This window comes from Balaenoptera borealis (assembly GCF_965194805.1).
Source record: "Balaenoptera borealis genome assembly, chromosome: 12".
Lineage (NCBI taxonomy): Eukaryota > Metazoa > Chordata > Mammalia > Artiodactyla > Balaenopteridae > Balaenoptera > Balaenoptera borealis.
In genome coordinates, this window is record NC_138869.1 from 89,410,131 (window position 1) to 89,429,845 (window position 19,715).

Genomic DNA, 19,715 nt, shown 5'->3' on the forward strand with positions numbered 1-19,715 from the left:
CCTATGTCTTCCTCTAAGAGTTTGATAGTGTCTGATCTTACACTTAGGTCTCAAATCCATTTTGAGTTTATTTTTGTGTATGGTGTTAGGGTGTTCTAATTTCATTCTTTTATATGTAGCTGTCCAGTTTTCCCAGCACCACTTATTGAAGAGACTGTCTTCTCTCCATTGTATCCTTGCCTCCTTTGTCATAGATTAGTTGACCATAGGTGCATGGGTTTATCTCTGGGCTTTCTATCCTGTTCCATTGATCTATGTTTCTGTTTTTCTACCAGTACCATATTGCCTTGATTACTGTAGCTTTGTAGTATAGTCTGAAGTCAGGGAGTCTGACTCCTCCAGCTCCGTTTTTTTCCCTCAAGACCACTTTGGCTATTCAGGGTCTTTTGTGTCTCCATACAAATTTTAAGATTTCTTGTTTTATTCTGTAAAAAATGCCATTGGTAATTTGATAGGGATTGCGTTGAATCTGTAGATTTCTTTGGGTAATATAGTCATTATCACAATATTGATTCTTCCCATCCAAGAACATGGTATATCTCTCCATCTGTTTGTATCATCTTTAATTTCTTTCATCAGTCTCTTATAGTTTTCTGCATACAGGTCTTTTGTCTCCCTAAGTAGGTTTATTCCTAGGTATTTTACTCTTTTTGTTGCAATGGTAAATGGGAGTGTTTCCATAATTTCTCTGTCAGATTTTTCATCATTAGTGTATAGGAATGCAAGAGATTTCTGCACATTAATTTTGTATCCTACAACTTTACCAAATTCATTGATTAGGTCTAGTAGTTTTCTGGTGGCATCTTTAGGATTCTCTATGTATAGTCTCATGTCATCTGCAAACAGTGACAGTTTTACCTCTTCTTTTCCAATTTGTATTCCTTTTATTTCTTTTTCTTCTCTGATTGCCATGGTTAGGACTTCCAAAACTATGTTGAATAATAGTGATGAGAGTGGACATCCTTGTCTTGTTCCTGATCTTAGAGGAAATGCTTTCAGTTTTTCACCATTGAGAATGATGTTTACTGTGGGTTTGTCATATATGGCCTTTATTATGTTGAGGTAGGTCCCCTCTGTGCCCACTTTCTGGAGAGTCCTTATTATAAATGGGTGTTGAATTTTGTCAAAAGCTTTTTCTGCATCTATTGAGATGATACATGGTTTTTATTCTTCAGTTTGTTAATATGGTGTATCACATTGATTGATTTGCATATATTGAAGAATCCTTGCATCCCTGGGATAAATCCCACTTGATCATGGTGTATGATCCTGTTAATGTGTTGTTGGATTCTGTTTGCTAGTATTTTGTGGAGGATTTTTGCATCTATGTTCATCAGTGATATTGGTCTGTAATTTTCTTTTTTTGTAGTATCTTTGTCTGGTTTTGGTATCAGGGTGATGGTGACCTCATAGAATGAGTTTGGGAGTGTTCCTTCCCCTGCAATTTTTTAGAAGAGTTTGAGAAGGATGGGTGTTAGCTCTTTAAATGTTTGATAGAATTCACCTGTGAAGCCATCTGGTCCTGGACTTTTGTTTGTTGGAAAATGTTTAATCACAGTTTCAATTTCATTACTTGTGATTGGTCTGTTCATACTTTCTGTTTCTTCCTGGTTCAGTCTTGGAAGGTTATACTTTTCTAAGAATTTGTCCATTTCTTCCAGGTTGTCCATTTTATTAGCATAGAGTTGCTTGTAGTAGTCTCTTAGGATGCTTTGTATTTCTGCAGTGTCTGTTGTAACTTCTCCTTTTGCATTTCTAATTTTATTGATACGAGTCCTCTCCCTCTTTTTCTTGATGAGTCTGGCTAATGGTTTATCAATTTTGTTTATCTTCTCAAAGAACCAGCTTTTAGTTTTATTGATCTTTGCTATTGTCTTCGTTTCTATTTCATTTATTTCTGCTCTGATCTTTATTTCTTTCCTCTACTAACTTTGGGTTTTGTTTGTTCTTCTTTCACTAGTTCCTTTAGGTAAAGGTTAGATTGTTTATTTGAGATGTTTGTTGTTTCTTGAGGTAGGATTGTATTGCTATAAACTTCCCTCTTAGAACTGCTTTTGCTGCATCTCATAGGTTTTGGATCATCATGTTTTCATTGTCATTTGTCTCTAGGTATTTTTTGATTTCCTCTTTGATTTCCTCAGTGATCTCTTGGTTATTTAGTAACATATTGTTTAGCCTCCATGTGTTTGTGTTTTTTACGTTTTTCTCCCCGTAATTGATTTCTAATCTCATAGTGTTGTGGTCAGAAAAGATGCTTGATATGATTTCAATTTTCTTAAATTTACTGAGGCTTGATTTGTGACCCAAGATGTGATCTATCCTGGAGGATGTTCCGTGCACACTTGAGAAGAAAGTGTAATCTGCTGTTTTTGGATGGAGTGTCCTATAAATATCAATTAAATCTATCTGGTCTATTGTGTCATTTAAAGCTAGTGTTTCCTTATTAATTTTCTGTTTGGATGATCTGTCCATTGGTGTAAGTGAGGTGTTAAAGTCTCCCACTATTATTGTGTTACTGTCGATTTCCTCTTTTATAGCTGTTAGCAGTTGCCTTATGTATTGAGGTGCTCCTATGTTGGGTGCATATATATTTATAAATGTTACATCTTCTTCTTGGATTGATCCCTTGATCATTATGTAGTGTCCTTCCTTGTCTCTTGTAACATTCTTTATTTTAAAGTCTATTTTATCTAATATGAGTATTGCTACTCCACCTTTCTTTTGATTTCCATTTGCATGGAATATCTTTCTCTATCCCCTCACTTTCAGTCTGTATGTGTCCCTAGGTCTGAAGTGGGTCTCTTGTAGATAGCATATATATGGGTCTTGTGTTTGTATCCATTCAGCAAGCCAGTGTCTTTTGGTTGGAACATTTAATCCATTCACATTTAAGGTAATTATCGATATGTATGTTCCTATGACCATTTTCTTAATTGTTTTGGGTTTGTTTTTGCAGGTCCTTTTCTTCTCTTGTGTTTCCCACTTAGAGAAGTTCCTTTAGCATTTGTTGTAGAGCTGGTTTGGTGGTGCTGAATTCTCTTAGCTTTTGCTCGTCTGTAAAGCTTTTGATTTCTCCATCAAATCTGAATGAGATCCTTGCTGGGTAGAGTAATCTTGGTTGTAGGTTCTTCCCTTTCATCACTTTAAATATGTCATGCCACTCCCTTCTGGCTTGTAGAGTTTCTGCTGAGAAATCAGCTGTTAACCTTATGGGAGTTCCCTTGTATGTTATTTGTCATTTTTCCCTTGCTGCTTTCAATAATTTTTCTTTGTCTTTAATTTTTGCCAGTTTGATTACTATGTGTCTTGGCGTGTTTCTCCTTGGATTTATCCTGTATGGGACTCTCTGCGCTTCCTGGACTTGGGTGGCTTTCCTTTCACATGTTAGGGAAGTTTTTGACTATAGTCTCTTCAAATATTTTCTCGGGTCCTTTCTCTCTCTCTTTTCCTTCTGGGACCCCTGTAATGCGAATGTTATTGCATTTAATGTTGTCCCAGAGGTCTCTTAGGCTGTCTTTGTTTCTTTTCGTTCTCTTTTCTTTATTCTGTTCCGCAGCAGTGAATTCCACCATCTGTCTTCCAGGTCACTTATCCGTTCTTCTGCCTCAGTTATTCTGCTATTGATTCTTTCTAGTGTATTTTTCATTTCAGTTATTGTGTTGTTCATCTCTGTTTGTTTGTTCTTTAATTCTTCTAGGTCCTTGTTAAACATTTCTTGCATCTTCTCGATCTTTGCCTCCATTCTTTTTCCGAGGTCCTGGATTGTCTTCGCTATCATTATTCTGAATTCTTTTTCTGGAAGGTTGCCTATCTCCACTTCATTTTGTAGTGTTTCTGGGGTTTTATCTTGTTCCTTCATCTGGTACATAGCCCTGTGCCTTTTCATCTTGTCTATCTTTCTGTGAACGAGGTTTGTGTTCCATAGGCTGCAGGATTGTAGTTCTTCTTGCTTCTGCTGTCTGCCCTCTGGTGGATGAGGCTATCTAAGAGGCTTGTGCAAGTTTCCTGATGGGAGGGACTGGTGTTGGGTAGAGCTGGCTGTTGCTTTGGTGGGCAGAGCTCAGTAAAACTTTAATCCACTTGTCTGCTGATGGGTGGGGCTGGGTTCCCTCCCTGTTGGTTGTTTGGCCTGAGGCGACCGAACACTGGAGCATACCGGGCCTCTTTGGTGGGGCTAATGGCAGACTCTGGGAGGGCTCACGCCAAGGAGTACTTCCCAGAACTTCTGCTGCCAGTGTCCTTGTACTCACAGTGACACACAGCCACCCCCCGCCTCTGCAGGAGACCCTCCAACACTAGCAGGTATGTCTGGTTCAGTCTCCTATGGCATCACTGCTCCTTCCCCTGGGTTCCGATGAGCACACTACTTTGTGTGTGCCCTCCAAGAGTGGAGTCTCTGTTTCCCCAGTCCTGTCGAAGTCCTGCAATCAAATCCCGCTAGCCTTCAAAGTCTGATTCTCTAGGAATTCCTCCTCCCGTTGCCGGACCCCCAGATTGGGAAGCCTGACATGGCGCTCACAACTTTCACTCCAGTGGGTGGACTTCTGTGGTATAAGTGTTCTCCAGTTTGTGAGTCACCCACCCAGCAGTTATGGGATTTGATTTTATTGTGCTTGCGCCCCTCCTACCATCTCATTGTGGCTTCTCCTTTGTCTTTGAATGTAAGGTATCTTTTTTGCTGAGTTCCAGTGTCTTCCTGTTGATGATTGTTCAGCAGTTAGTTGTGATTCTGGTGCTCTCACAAGAGGGAGTGAGAGCACGTTCTTCTACTCTGCCATCTTGAAACAATCTCCCACAAATCATTATTGTATTAGAGGCCATAGTCCATGATCACAGCACTGGCATGGCTGGGTGAGGGCCTTCCTCCAGGTCACTGACTTCTTCTTGTATTCTCAGTAGGCAGAAAGGGCCAGGGAGCCACTTCTGATTAATCCAAGCATGGATCCTTGAGTGGGTATTGATTGGAGTACTAGAGTACTAGAATTGAGTGGAGTTAGCTGGAGTACTAGAAATGTTCTATACCTTGGAAGTAGTTACATGGATATATACCTATGTACATGCGAGATTAGTACACCTTACTTTGTTATACCTCAATTTAAAAAAATAATGTGATGTCTTCTAGAACAAGAGAAGGAAGGATTTGAGAGAGCTTCTTGATTTGGGAAAGAAAAGAATACTTTCAGTATAAGGTGTTAACTAGAAGAATTGCCTTATGTAGAGGCCCTTTCTTCCTTTATCCTATTAAGAGATATTTCTCCAACTAGAACATATGTGGTTAAAACTGACCCTTGCTGCTTCACTGGGAATTTGCCACTGAGTTTGCTTATATATCATTGTAAGCACCGTGGTGTATACAAGTCCTAAGACACATTCCCTGCACTCCATAAGCTTATAATCTAATAGACAAGACCAACACAAATAAAATATTTAGAGAACTTAGTATTACTTTTTTTCTAAAGTGCAAATTGTGAGGTGCAGAATTCTCTAGGAATTCAGGAGGAAGAAAAAATGGGTGAGAAATGGAGTAGGTGATTTTCATGAAGAAGGAAGGACTTGATATGAGTTTTTAAAACTAGATGTGCACACAAAATGTCAGAGAGCTCTTCACTTTATTGTACTTGTTTAAAGAATCATAGAAAACCTGTTTGCTAGAGCTGGAATGGTGACCAGCCAAAAGACAGGATATTTGTCAAACAGGGGGCAGGACCACAGACTTCTCGGGAGATCCAGGACTGGACCCTGAATTGACACTGGTTGGGGCTCTAGGGGTGGGAAGACAGAAATACAGAGGAGTGTAGGGATCAGGAATAAACTGAGGCCAGAGCTAAACCACACCCCAATGGGAAATATTCTACAGAGATCCTTTCTCTTTCTAATAAAGCAATTATTCTTATTGCATTAAAAAAAAAGAAAACATTTTTTGTGTATGTGACAGGCTGAGTCACTTTCAGAAGAGTTCAGAAAGTTTGGGGAAGGATATTAATTATTCCTTAATGCGTTTTCCTTTCACCCCACTGAGGGGTCTTCAAAACACACCCCCCCTACCCCACCGCTCCCCTCCACCCCCCAACACACATACACTTCATATTCTGGTGTTGGCAGGGAATTAGGAGTTTACCTAAAGTTGCTAGGCTGTGGGTGGAGCCCAAACAGTAACAGAAACATTCGAAGATATATAAAGACAACTGAAATTCACATCAGCTGACTGAGAGTGCATTTTACCAGAAGTCTGACTCGCCTGCTATGCTCTCATAATTGCTTTTGAAAAGGTTTTCTCTGAAGAAATCAAATCAAGTCTGTTACCAAGCAAATTGAAATTTCCAAGCTGCAGCCATTCTAGGAATTCTAAACATCATTTAAAAGAAGATCTCAATCTCACTCTGTTTCTACTTTCTCGAAGGAGCTGTTTTTGTGCTGTTTGGCCCCTTTCTACCTGGAATGGAACAAAGGTACAGTTGAAAATTGTTTTCCTGCTGAATTTAGGATTGATATTTTTGGTAGTTTGTCTTTACTTCTTCTGGTGAAAAGGTACAAGAACTGAGAGCTCTTGAGGGATGGGGTGGAGTTCATGATGTTAAAACAATTTTTGTGGATATAGTATACACCATCTCAGAAACATCTGATTCACAGCTCACCCAGTTATTTGGGTACCGAGCTTGCCTCCCCCACGCCCTGCTTGCCCTGGATAGTCTATTTGCCAGAGCCCCTCTCTCCAAGCCCTGTCCTCTTCACCCAGCCCTGTCACTGGTGACATCTTTTCTGTAGATTTCCCTTATTTTTCCTCTGGCTGCCAGTGTATCTTGTCTTTTGGAACTTTCCTTCTGCCAATACATTACCTACTGCTTTGCTCGAGCATCAGAAAGCCATAGGACCAAAAGAGATGCTAAGGCTGGAAGAGTCCAGAGGACTCAGGGTTTGGAGTTGAGGTGTGGTCTGGACTAAGATGTGCCCTGAATTCATGGCTCAAAGCTGCAGTCCATCTTACAGCTCCTCGCAGGAAAATGCTGACTTCTTCAGGGCATAGATAAGATTTCATAGCCTGGATTAGAACGTAATTGCCATTAACAGCTTGTTTCTATGGGGAAATATTAACTGCAATACAAATAAACTTTAAGATTGCCACCTACTCATAATGGGGCACTGTCTGTAGGATAGTTAATTTTTAAAATGTCAGTGTCACATTTGGGTACATGCTAGTTCTTAAGAAAATATGAACAGGTTCCAGGTTCATAAAAAAGGTTTTGTAGGAATCATTGTGGGCCAGTAATTGCAGTATTCATTTATTCTTTCAACAAATATTCGTTGGAATCCTCATGTGTGCTAGGCTCTAGGGGTACAATGCAAACTCATACAGGCATGGTTCCTTCCTTCGTGTGTCTATTAGTTATCTTTAGGGGATACAGGTATTAATCTCATAATTAAAGATGAAATTAAAAGTTTGATAAGTCACATGAAAGCACAGGTACGTATTGCTGTGAGTGTTTATAATAGTAGGATTTGACCTTCTTTGGGGTGTTGGGGAAGGCTTCCCAGTGGAGATGATGATTGAACTGAGATCAAAAGGATAAGGAGAGTTAAATCTGTGAAGAAGCCATCAGGAAGTTTATTCTGGGCACAGGGCTGTACTTTGAGCAAATAAAAGAAGGTCAGGTGTCACAGAAGAAAGAACATAGTTCAAAAAGAGCTGGAGGAAGTGATTAGGGGTCCCTATGCATCACCTCTTAGGCCACATTAGGAATTTTGTTCTTTCTCCTGGGAGCAATGGGAGGATATGAGGCATTTTTAAGAGGTGGGAGAAGGATTGGCAGGATGAGATTATTTTGAAATTTCCATTTTAAATATGTTATTCTGGCCATAGTGGAAAGAGCAGAGAGTGAATGCAGGGTGACCAGTTAGGGGCCCATGGCAGTGGTCCAGAAGGGAGATGATGGTAGCTTGGATCAGGGTTGTAGAAGGGGATGCTTATGAGATAGACTTAAAAGTTAAATTGACAGACTTGAATTGAATATGGGATAGTGAGAGAAAGGGAAGGGTCAAAGATTACAGGGGGTGTCATGGTGGACATTTGAAAGTTTGGGGATGGGTGAGATATGCTGAATTGGATTTTGGATGCACTAAGTTTCAGGGGTCTTTAGGACATCCTAATGGATATGTACAAAAGGCAATTAGCTCTCCACATAGGGCTTCCTGGCTCAGGTCTGCTCATATGGGAGTCACTGTGTTCTGGAGCCATGGGTATGGATGATCCCTTAGGGGGAAAACGTCAAATGAATAGGATACAGAACTGAGCCTTGAGGAACTACAACATTTCATGACCAGGTAGAGGAAGGATGAGTCTACAATGGAAACAGAAGAATGGCCAGAAATGTAGGGTGAAAACTAATAAGCTATTAGGTGTGTAGAAACCACCACCACAGAAAGTATGTCTGACTGTGAAGGAGAGGAGAAAGAGAACTAGCTGGAGAGTATGTGAGGCTGAGCTGTAGTTTTTTTAATGGGAGACATTTGGACAGTTTAAAAGGTAATTTAATGCTGTAGGATTCCATTTATATATCATTTGTGAAATGACCACATTATAAGGGTAGAGAACAAATCAGTGGTTGCCAGAGGGCAGGCGATAGTGGGGGTATGACTATAAAGGGTAGTCCTTGGGAATTATATCCAGCAAGTTCTTTGGTCTTGATGGAAGAGTTAGATGTCTTGATTTTAGTGGTAGCTATGCAAATCTATAAATGGAATAAAATTTCATAGAACTATCTATGCAGACACATACACGTATGCAAAAATGGTTGCACGTACAAACTGGTGACATGAGAATAAAGTTTGTACTCTAGTTAACAGTATTGTACCACTGTCAACTTCCTGGTTTGATATCATAATACAGTAATAAAGTGATGTAAGATGTCCCTATTAGGGGAAGCTAGTTCCCCTAAGGTACAGGGGACTTGACTATCACTGCAAATTCCTGCGGATCTATTTTATTTTCATTCGAAACTTTATTTCAAAAAAAAAGTTGTAAAAACTCAATGAGAGAGAAAGATATGAAATTTACAGTGAAAATTGTGGAGTAACGTCTTTTTCTCTTTTTCTTTAGTACTTTGTCCTTCAGGTGCAACCTAATTATTATCATCATCATTATTACTCATGCATAATGTACAGGAATCACTTCTCATTAATGTATAACTCAAAACTCCCAAGGTCTTGCCATTAGAAGACACTTTCCAGAGGCAATTTGGCAGACTTAAAGAGCCAAATATGTTCGTGGTAGGACCTTATGCATTGATTATAGCTGGTGGCAGGAGTGGGCTGCTCCCTCCTGGGAGGGCAAGCTTTACCCTTCCACATCCATGGATTCAACCACCTGGGATCAAACATATTTGAAAAAACACTTCCAGAAAGTTGTAAAAAGCAAAACTTGAAATTGCTGCCCCCCACCCTACCCCATCAACTATTTACATAACATTTACATTTTATTAGATATTATAAGTAATCTAGAGATGGTTTAAAGTATCTGGGAGGTTGTGTGTAGGTTATATGCAAATACGATGCCATTTTACATAAGGGACTTGAGCATCTGCAGATTTTGGTATCTGCTTGGGTCCTGGAACCAATCCAGGACCAATCTCACGTCCCTCAAATACCGAGGGACGACTGTATACATCAGAATAAGTGAGGTGTGCATATTCTTTGAAAGAGCGTGTTTAAAATATCAGCTTCTCCATTATTTTTATTGTGCAATATAATGCACATAAGAAAAGTTTATAAAATATAAATAAAATTTAGCACTCATAAAACAAACACCAGTTTACCCCCAGGTCAAAAATAACAACATTACATACCAGTACCCCAGAATTCTCTCATGTGCCCCTTTCTTTTTTTGAAAATATCTTTATTGATATATGATCTAGTACTATGAAATTGACCTGATTTAATTGTACCAGTCAATGATCTTTAGTATATGTGCAGAGTCGTGCAGCTATTTCCACAATCTAATTTTAGACTCTTTCTATCACTCCCCAAAAAGAATGCCCAATCATCAGTCACTCCCCATTCCCATACACACCCCTACTCCCGCCCTTGGTAACTACCAATCTACTGTCTATCTCTATAGATGTGCCTATTCTGGATATTTCACGTAAATGGAATTATACTATATGTGCTCTTTTGTGTGTGGCTTCTTTCACTTAGCATGATTTTTTGAGGTTCATCTATGTTGTAGTATGTATCAATCACTACTTCATTCCTTTTTATTGCCAAATAGTACAGTTGATCCTTGAACAATGTAGATTTGAACTGTGCTGGTCCACTTATACACAGATTTTTAAAAATAGTAAATACAGTACTACATGCTCCACCATTGGTTGACTCTGCAGATGAGGAAGTGTGGATATGGAGGGCGGACTATAAAGTTATGTGCAGATTTTTAACTGCTCAGGGGGTCAGCGTCCCTAATCCCCACACTGTTCAAGGGTAAATGTATTCCATTGTGTGGACATACACATTTTATTTATCCACTAATCAATTGATGGACATTTGGGTTGTTTCACTTTTTGGCTATTATGAATAATTAGCTAAATGAATGTTCATGTACAAGTTTTTGTGTGGACATATGTTTTCAGTTTTCTTTTTTTAATTCTCAATCTCCTCTTCTTTTTTTTTTAAATTTATTTATTTTATTTATTTTATTTTTGGCTGCGTTGGGGTTTCGTTGCTGCACACGGGCTTTCTCTAGTTGAGGCGAGCAGGGGCTACTCTTTGTTGTGGTGCACGGGCTTCTCATTGCGGTGGCTTCTCTTGCTACGGAGCGTGGGTTCTAGGTGTGCAGGCTTTGGTAGTTGTGGCTCATGGACTCTAGAGCACAGGCTCAGTAGTTGTGGTGCTCAGGCTTAGTTGCTCCACAGCCTGTGGGATCTTCCTGGACCAGGGCTCGAACCCGTGTCCCCTGCATTGGCAGGCAGATTCTTAACCACTGCGCCACCAGAGGAGCCCCACAGTTCTTTTGGGTAGAGACCTAGGAGTTGAATTGCTGGATCCTATAGACACTATATGTTTAACATGTTGAGAATATGCCAAACTGTTTTCAAAAGTCCCACCAGCAATACATGTTGGATCCTGTTTCTCTGCATCCTCACCAACACTTGTACTACCTGTATTTGTTATTATAGCCATCCTAGGATGTGAAGTGTTAGCTCATTGTAGTTTTGATTTGTGTTTCCCTCTTGACTAATGATGTGAAGCTTCTATTCATGTGTGTTACTGACCATTCATATATCTTCTTTGGAGAAATGTCTATTCAAATCCTTTGACCATTCCTAATTGGGCTATTTGTTTTGTTATTGAGTTTTAAGAGGTTTTTTATTTATTTATTTATTTTTTGGCTGTGTTGGGTCTTCGTTTCTGTGCAAGGGCTTTCTCTAGTTGTGGCAAGTGGGGACCACTCTTCATTGCGGTGCGCGGGCCTCTCACTATCGCAGCCTCTCTTGTTGCAGAGCACAGGCTCCAGACACGCAGGCTCAGTAATTGTGGCTCACGGGCCCAGTTGCTCCGTGGCATGTGGGATCTTCCCAGACCAAGGCCCGAACCCGTGTCTCCTGCATTGGCAGGCAGATTCTCAACCACTGCGCCACCAGGGAAGCCCAAGAGTTTTTAAAAAATAAATTCCTGATATGTGATCCTTATCAGATATGTGATTTGCAAACATTTTTTCTTGGTTTGTGTGTTGTCCTTTCACTTTCTTGGTGGTGCCATTATCAAAGGACTACCTTTGTCTTTGTTGATACTGTCTAATATATGCAGAGTTTCTGTTCTATAATTCTTTCTTTGGATTATTTTATTGTTCTTTAACATTCTTGAGATGGATGCTTTTTAGCCTTTCTTTTTTAATATTCACATCCAAGGCTATATATTTATCTCTGAGTACTCCATTACCACATTGATCATTCTAGCTTCATCCCCTTGCTTATCTATTGAGTCCCACTCCAACAATGAGAAAGCTGGCTCTCACCATTGTTGTCCATGTATTTAATTATGCAGTTCCAGTATACATGTATAAAAGTATCAGAATTGCTAACCCATACCCCTATGCAAAATAGCTTTGTCAACTAGATTATAGTAGTTCCTATGTGCAGCTCCTTGTGCCTCTAATCTTACAGACTCCATTCATTTCCAAAGATACTTGGCCAGCACTTTTCCCCTCACCCACTTCAGTTAGGTTGTTTCATACATTTGTAACAGTTAGATTCTCTTGTCAGTCTATATTCTTTCTTGGGATTCCTCAACCTCCTAAATGATTTTTTTTTTCTTGTTCTTACTTTCTCAGAGCCTTAAAAAAAAACAACAACCTTCTAGATTTGAATAAGTGTAGATGTTACTACATTTATATATTTTACCTGAAACAACTACTGTGTATTTTCTGACTAATGGATAAAATCTTTTATTTGCCTACGTCTTTTATTTCAAACTTCAAAATGCTGCCCTCTCCTCTCTAATATTTTGAAGTTTGATGAATAAACCTGTACTCCATTTATGCTTCCCCTGTCCCCTAAATCTTCATCTCTTCAGAATAAAAGAGTTCTAACTTTTAGGCTCTAACTAGAAAGCCCTTCCATCTACTTTATAACTTCAATCTCATTTCTCAGGATCTCTCTCAACTCTGGTATGTCTTCCTTATGGTGTCGGGAACCCAAAATGCACAGCATATCTAGCTGTGGAAACTGAGTGGTTTTTGAATAAACAAATTTCATTTTGTTTCCAGTGTCCTTTCTGGTAACACTCAGTGTTTAATGGCCTTTTGTAATGAAACATGCAATGTGATGTCTTAAGGGAATTGTCTAAGCTGGTGCTTTTTTATTAAATAGTTTAGCTTAGAACCCATTATTCTAAAAGTATAATTGGAATTACTTTTCCCAAATGTTTCTTCATATTTGCCTGTTGCTCTTTTGCCATAATTTTGCCTATTCATACAGCCTCATGAGAACTTGTCTCTCAATTTCTCATTTTGATTTCTGGAACAGCGTGAAGGCCATTTGCAATCTTGAAGGTTTCACGTTACTGGTTCAACAAATATTTATTCAGTTCCTAATGGAAAATGCAGTGATGAAAGATTCCCATATGAAGCTCGCAGCCTAATGTTCTTCTGCTAGATCACTGGTTACTAAAGCATTTTGAGTATAGACCTCCGTTTTAAATTAATTTTTTATTGGCCCTCATTCAATAGTGGTGTTTTTAATGGCTGGTCATTGGGAACAATATGTAGATTGGGAACTACCATTCTAGGTAATTTATGAAAGCATTAAGCTCCAGTCCAGAACTGGTCAATGGGTTTCAAAACTCCACTGTTTCATGGTTCCCCATAAGTGACAGTCACATAAACACACACACACACACACACACACACACACATACACACACACAGACCCACACACCATAACATTTGCCCAAGTTCTGTGGAATTCAGGGTTTTGTTGGTTTGTTTTTTGGTGGAATTTGGGCATTTAAAGTCTATAGAAATTCTGTCTACTAGTTTTGCTGTAATCATACTGTTTTTACCCATTCAAAGAATTCTAGTAGGCTAATGAGGCCCTTTCAAAATTAAGATATTCCCTCCCCTTCACCCAGTTGATATGTTTTCTTAAGTATTTGGAAAATTTCCTAGTCAACTAGCAGATCCTGTAATAAAAACTGAGAATTTATATTCACTTTTTTTTTTTTTTTTTTTTTTTTAGTTTCCAGATCTTCCTTGAATAGAAACTTATCCTGAGAGAGGACACAGTGTCAATCTGCCAGTCCTGGAGTTGTTATTTACCCCCGAGGGGGTTGTACTTACTGTAGCATGGTTCCACTGTCTCACTTTTGAGTGAAATTTGCTCTCAGCCTAGACTCCAGAGAACTGAGGAACCTGCCTTGTCTGTTGACTAGGCCACACTAGATCACTAGGTGAGCTCATCATGCCTGGGTCCAGCTTGTTCGGATGCTTCAGGGTGAGCCCTGCTGAGTGTTCTGCAGGGTAGGCCATGGTCCCTGCGGGTATTTATGGACATGGGGCAGGGGCCATCACCAGACTCTGAGCCCTGAGTACGGCCCCCAGGCAAGGTAGGCAGCTGTCTGTGGTTTGCTCTTCCTAACTTGGGCATGCCACTTGCAACAGGTTGCAGAGACTGGTGTATGCTGAAGCTTTTAATCTTGACTACACCTTTTATTTTAATTAAGTTACTTCATTGATTTTCTGTCTTGCTGAGTCATGCCAGTGCTTTAAGAATTTTATATTAATGATTTTTAGGGTCTTCTGTAAGAAGCTCATTAAATTTTTTGACTTGCCTAATTTCTTCTTCTTCTTATATATTAAATATATAATTTAATAAAATTACATAAGCGATATAATTTGAAATAAATGCTTTGGAAAAAAAATTGAAAATACAGATAAACAAAAGAAAATAATCTAATCACCTGTTGAGATACATTTAACATTTTAGAGTATTCTTCTACCCTTTTTCATAAAAATTATATTTATTAAATTTTTTTGTTAAATAGAGATTTGCTGTATATACACTTCAGTATCCCTTTTTTCTCATTTTATATTAGGAGCATTTCTAATAGCCTTAAACATTGCTCTATAAATGATGCCTATCATTTAATTGTGTTAATATACCGTAATTTACTGAACCAATTTCCTATTGCTAGAACTTTAGGTTGTGTTGTATGTTTTGTTATAATATAATTTTGTTATAAATAATTCTGTAATGATTATCTTTGTCATGTGCGTCTCTATTTCCTTAGGATATATTTCTGGAAGTGGAATTATTGAGGCTTATATATATATATATGTATTACTAAAGTTCTGTGGAAAATGCCATTGGTATCTTGGAAAGTGATTGCACTAAACCTATAGATTGCCTTGGGTCCTATGGTCATTTTAACAATATTAATTCTTCCAATCCATGAGCATAGTTTATCTTTCTATTTGTTTGTGTCATCTTCAATTTCTTTCATAGGTGTCATAGTTTTCAGAATACAGGTCTTTTACCTCCTTAGTTAGATTTATTCTAGGTTTTTTTTTTGACATGACTGTAAATGGGATTGTTTGCTTAATTTTTCTTTCTGATAGTTCATTGTTAGTGTATATAAACACAATAGATTTCTGTATATTCATTTCATATCCTGCAACTATAGTGAATTCGTTGATGAGTTCTAGTAGTTTTATTGGTGGCATTTACAGGGTTTTGGTATCATATCATGTGCATACACTAGCAGTTCTACTTCTTCCTTTCCAATTTGGATGGCCTTTATTTCTTTTACTTGTCTGATTGCTGTGGCTATGACTTCCAATACTGTGTTGAATAAAAATGGTGAGAGTAGGCATCCTTGTCCTGTTCCTGATCTTAGAGGAAATATTTTCAGCTTTTCACCATTGAGTATGATGTTAGCTGTGGGCTTGTCATTTATGGCCTTTATTATGTTGTATGTTCCCTCTATACCCACTTTGTTGACAGTTGTTTTTTTTATCACAAATGGATGTTGAATTTTGTCAAAAGGTTTTTCTGCATTAATTTAGATGATCATATGGTTTTTATTCTTCAATTTGTTAATGTGGTGCATCACATTGATTGACTTGTGGAAAATGAATCATTATTGCATCCCTGGGATAAATCCCATTTGATCATGTTGTATGATCCTTTTAATGTGTTGTTGAATTCAGTTTGCTAATATTTTGTTGATGATTTTTGCATCTATGTTATCAGTGATTTTGACCTGTAATTTTCTTTTTTTGTGGTATCTTTGTCTCGTTTTGGTATCAGCGTGATGCAGGTCTTGTAAAATGAGTTCAGAAGCATTCCTTCTTCTGTAATTTTTGGAACAGTTTGAAAAGGATAGATGTTAACTCATATTTAAATGTTTAATAGAATTTACCTGTGAAGCCATCTGGTCCTGGACTTTTGTTTGTTGGGAGGTTTTTTTTTTTTTTTGGTTCAATTTTATCACTGGTAGTTAGTATATTCACATTTTCTATTTCTTCCTGATTCAGTCTTGGGAGATTGTGCATTTCTAGGAATTTGTCCATTTCTCCTATGTTGTCCATTTTATTGGCATATATATTGTTCTTGGTAATCTCTTATGATCCTTTTATTTCTGTGGTATTGTTTGTAACTTCTCTTTCATTTCTGATTTTATTTACTTGAGCCCTCTCTTTTTCTTGATGAGCCTGGCTAATTTTCATCAATTTTGTTTATCTTTTCAAATAACCAGCTCATAGTTTCATTGATCTTTTCTATATTTTTAGCCTCTATTTCATTTATTTCTGCTCTAATTTTTATGATTTTTTCCCCCTTCTACTAAATTTGGGTTTTGTTTGTTCTTCTTTCTCTAGTTCCTTTAGGTGTAAGGTTAGGTTATTTATTTCGGATTTTTCTTGTTTCCTGAGATAGGCTTCTATTCCTATAAATTTCCCTCTTGGAACTGCTTTTGCTGCATCCCATAGATTTTGGATCATTGTGTTTTTGTTTTCATTTATCTTCAGGTATTTCTTTTTTTTTTTTTTTTTTAAAGGAACCATTTTGAGATATGTCAGAGCACACGGTTCTTTTTTTTTTAAATTTTATTCATTTATGGCTGTGTTGGGTCTTTGTTTCTGTGCAAGGGCTTTCTCTAGTTGTGGCAAGCGGGGTCCACTCTTCATTGCGGTGCGCGGGCCTCTCACTATCGCGGCCTCTCTTGTTGCGGAGCACAGGCTCCAGACGCGCAGGCTCAGTAATTGTGGCTCACGGGCCCAGTTGCTCCGCGGCATGTGGGATCTTCCCCGACCAGGCTCGAACCCGTGTCCCCTGCATTGGCAGGCAGATTCTCAATCACTGTGCCACCAGGGAAGCCTATCTTCAGGTATTTCTTGATTTCTACTTTGATTTTTTTCAGTGACCCACTGGTTTTTTTAGTAGCATATTGTTTAGCCTCCATGTATTTGTTTTTTGCAGTTTTTTTCTTGTAGTTGATTTCTAGCCTCATAGTGTTGTGGTTGGGAAAGATACTTGATATGATTTTAGTCTTCTTAAATTTACTGAGACTTGTTTTGTGGCCTAGCCTGAGATCTATCCTGGATAATGTTCCATTTGCACTTGAAAAGAATGTGTATTGCTGCTATCAGATGGAATGTTCTCTATATATCTGTTAAGTCCATCTGATCTAATGTGTTGTTTAAGGCTAGCGTTTCTTTACTAATTTTCTCTCTGGATGATCTGTCCGTTGATGTAAGTGGGGTGTTGAAGTCCCCTACTATTATTGTGTTACTATCAATTTCTCCCTCTATTTTAATATTTGCTTAACATATTCAGGTGCTCGTATGTTGGGTGCATATGTATTTACAATCATTATAGCTTCTTCTTGAACTGACCCCTTTATCATTATGTAATGTCCTTCTTTGTCTCTTGTTCCAGTTTTTGTTTTAAAGTCTATTTTTTCTGATTTTGCTACCCCAGCTTTCTTTTTTGTTTCCATTTGCTTGGAATACCATTTTCCATCCCCCTCACTTTCAGTCTTTGTGTGTCTTTAGATCTGATGTGAATCTCTTGTAGGCAGCATATGTATAGGTCTTGTTTTTGTATCCACTCAGCCACTCTATGTCTTTTGATTGAAGTATTTAGTCCATTTACATTTAAAGTAATTATTGATAGGTATGTATTTATTGCCATTTTGTTAATTATTTTCTGGTTGTTTTTGTAGTTCTTCTTTTGCCATCTTCCCTTGTGATTTGATGTCTATCTTTAGTGTTATGTTTGGGTTCTTTTTTCTTTTGTGTGTGTGTATCCATTACAGATTTTTGGTGTGTGGTTACCATGAGGTTTATATATAGCAATCTATATATATGGTCAATTGCTTTAAGTTGCTGATCTCTTAAGTTAGAATGCATTTTAACAACTCTGCTTTCTTACTCACCCCTCTCTATTTTGACACCATATTTTACATCTTGTTTTGTGTGTCCCTTAATTACTTATTGTGGATATAGATGGTTTTACTACTTTTGACGTTTAACCTTCCTACTAGCTTTATAAGTGGTTTATCTACTACCTTCTCGGTATTCTGCCTTTACCAATGAGATTTTTCCTTTCATATTTCTAGTTGTGGCCTTTCCTTTTCTACTTAGGGAAGTCCGTTTAACATTTCTTGTAAAGGTGGTTTGGTGGTGCTGAACTCTTAGCTTTTGCTTGTCTGTAAAATCTTGATTTCCCCTTCAAAGGTGAATAATAGCATTGCCGGGTAGAGTTTTCCTGGTTGTAAGTTTTTTTCATCACTTTAAATATATTGTGCCACTCCCTTCTAGAGTGCAGAGTTTCTGTTGAAAAGTCAGCTGATAGTCATGGAATTCCCCTTGTACATAACTAGTTGTTTTTCCCTTGTTGATTTAATATTCTCTCTTCATCTTTAATTTTGGCACTTTAAATACAGTGTGTCTTGGTGTGGTCCTCTGTGGGTTGATCTTTTTGGGGACACTTTGTGTTTCCTGAATGCCTGTTTCCTTTCCCAAGTTAGGGAAGTTTTTCAGCTATTATATCTTCAAATATGTTTTCTGTCCCTTTCTCTTATCTCCTTTGGGACTCCTATAAGGTGAATGTTAGGATGCTTGATGTTGTTCCAGGTCTCTTAAGCTGTCCTCATTTAAACAATTTTTTTTTCTTTTTTTCTGTTCAGCTTGAGTGATTTCCACCACTCTGTCTTCCAGTTCACTGATCAATTTCTCTGTATCATCTAATCCACCATTGATTCCATCTAATTTTCTTTCTTTTTTTTTATGAAGGAGAAAGAAAGAGTGGCTTTATTTCTTTACCAGGCAAAGAGGGAACACAGTAGGCTAGCACCTCAAGAACTGTGTCCCCAATTCCATCTAATGTATTTTTTATTTCAGTTATTGTGTTCTTCAGCTCTATTTGATTCTTGTTTATATTTTCTAACTCTTCGTTAAAAACTTCTAACTTCTGATTTTGTTCATCCATTCTTCTCTTGAGTTCTTTGAACATCCTTTTTTTTAAAGATAAATTTATTTATTTATTTATTTATTTATTTATTTTTGGCCGAGTTGGGTTTTTGTTGCTGAGCACAAGCTTTCTCTAGTTGTGACGAGTGGGGGCTACTCTTCGCTGCGGTGCGCGGGCTTCTCATTGTGGTGGCTTCTCTTGTTGCAGAGCATGGGCTCTAGGTGCATGGGCTTCAGTAGTTGTGGCATGTGGGCTCAGTAGTTGTGGCTCATGGGCTCTAGAGCACAGGCTCAGTAGTTGTGGCACATGGACTTAGTTGCTCCATGGCATGTGGAATCTTCTCAGACCAGGGATCGAACCCGTGTCCCCTGCATTGGCAGGTGGATTCTTAACTACTGTGCCACCAGGGAAGCCCTGAGCATCTTTTTGATCATTAACTTAAACTCTTTATCAGGCAGATTGCTTATCTCCATTTCATTTAGTTCTTCTTCCAGGGTTTTATCTTATTCCATAGTTTGGAATATATTCCTCTGTCACCTCATTTTGCTGAATTCTCTGTTTTTATTTCTAGGTATTAGGTAGGTCAGTTACACTATTGATCTTGGAGGAGTGGCCTTATATAGGAGATGTCCTATGGGGCCCAGCAGTGCACACCGCTTTGGTCACAGGAGCTGTGCTCCAGGGGTGCCCTCTATGTTGGTTGCCTGAGCCCTACTGTTGGGGTGAGCTTATTACTATGGGCACTCTGATAGGCTT

At 38.4% G+C, this 19,715-nt stretch overlaps 1 protein-coding gene and 1 long non-coding RNA gene across 5 annotated transcripts in view; both read left to right on the forward strand.

Moving 5' to 3' along the window:
• Positions 1 to 19,715, forward strand: part of LOC309607620 (cytidine monophosphate-N-acetylneuraminic acid hydroxylase) — a 246,294-nt gene that overhangs the window by 164,811 nt on the left and 61,768 nt on the right. For 2 of the 4 annotated variants that reach the window (XM_082346354.1, XM_082346353.1), the window contains exon 3: positions 6,401 to 6,449. The exons of 1 other annotated variant lie outside the window; for it this stretch is intronic. In XM_082346354.1, the coding sequence (XP_082202480.1) occupies positions 6,439 to 6,449 (11 nt within the window). In that variant the 5' untranslated portion in view covers positions 6,401 to 6,438. Of the gene's footprint in view, positions 1 to 6,400; positions 6,450 to 19,715 lie in introns of those variants that run through there. One more of the 4 variants, XM_082346352.1, reaches the window with a different exon arrangement.
• Positions 1 to 19,715, forward strand: part of LOC309607673 — a 223,221-nt gene that overhangs the window by 78,426 nt on the left and 125,080 nt on the right. The gene's annotated exons all lie outside the window — the stretch shown is intronic.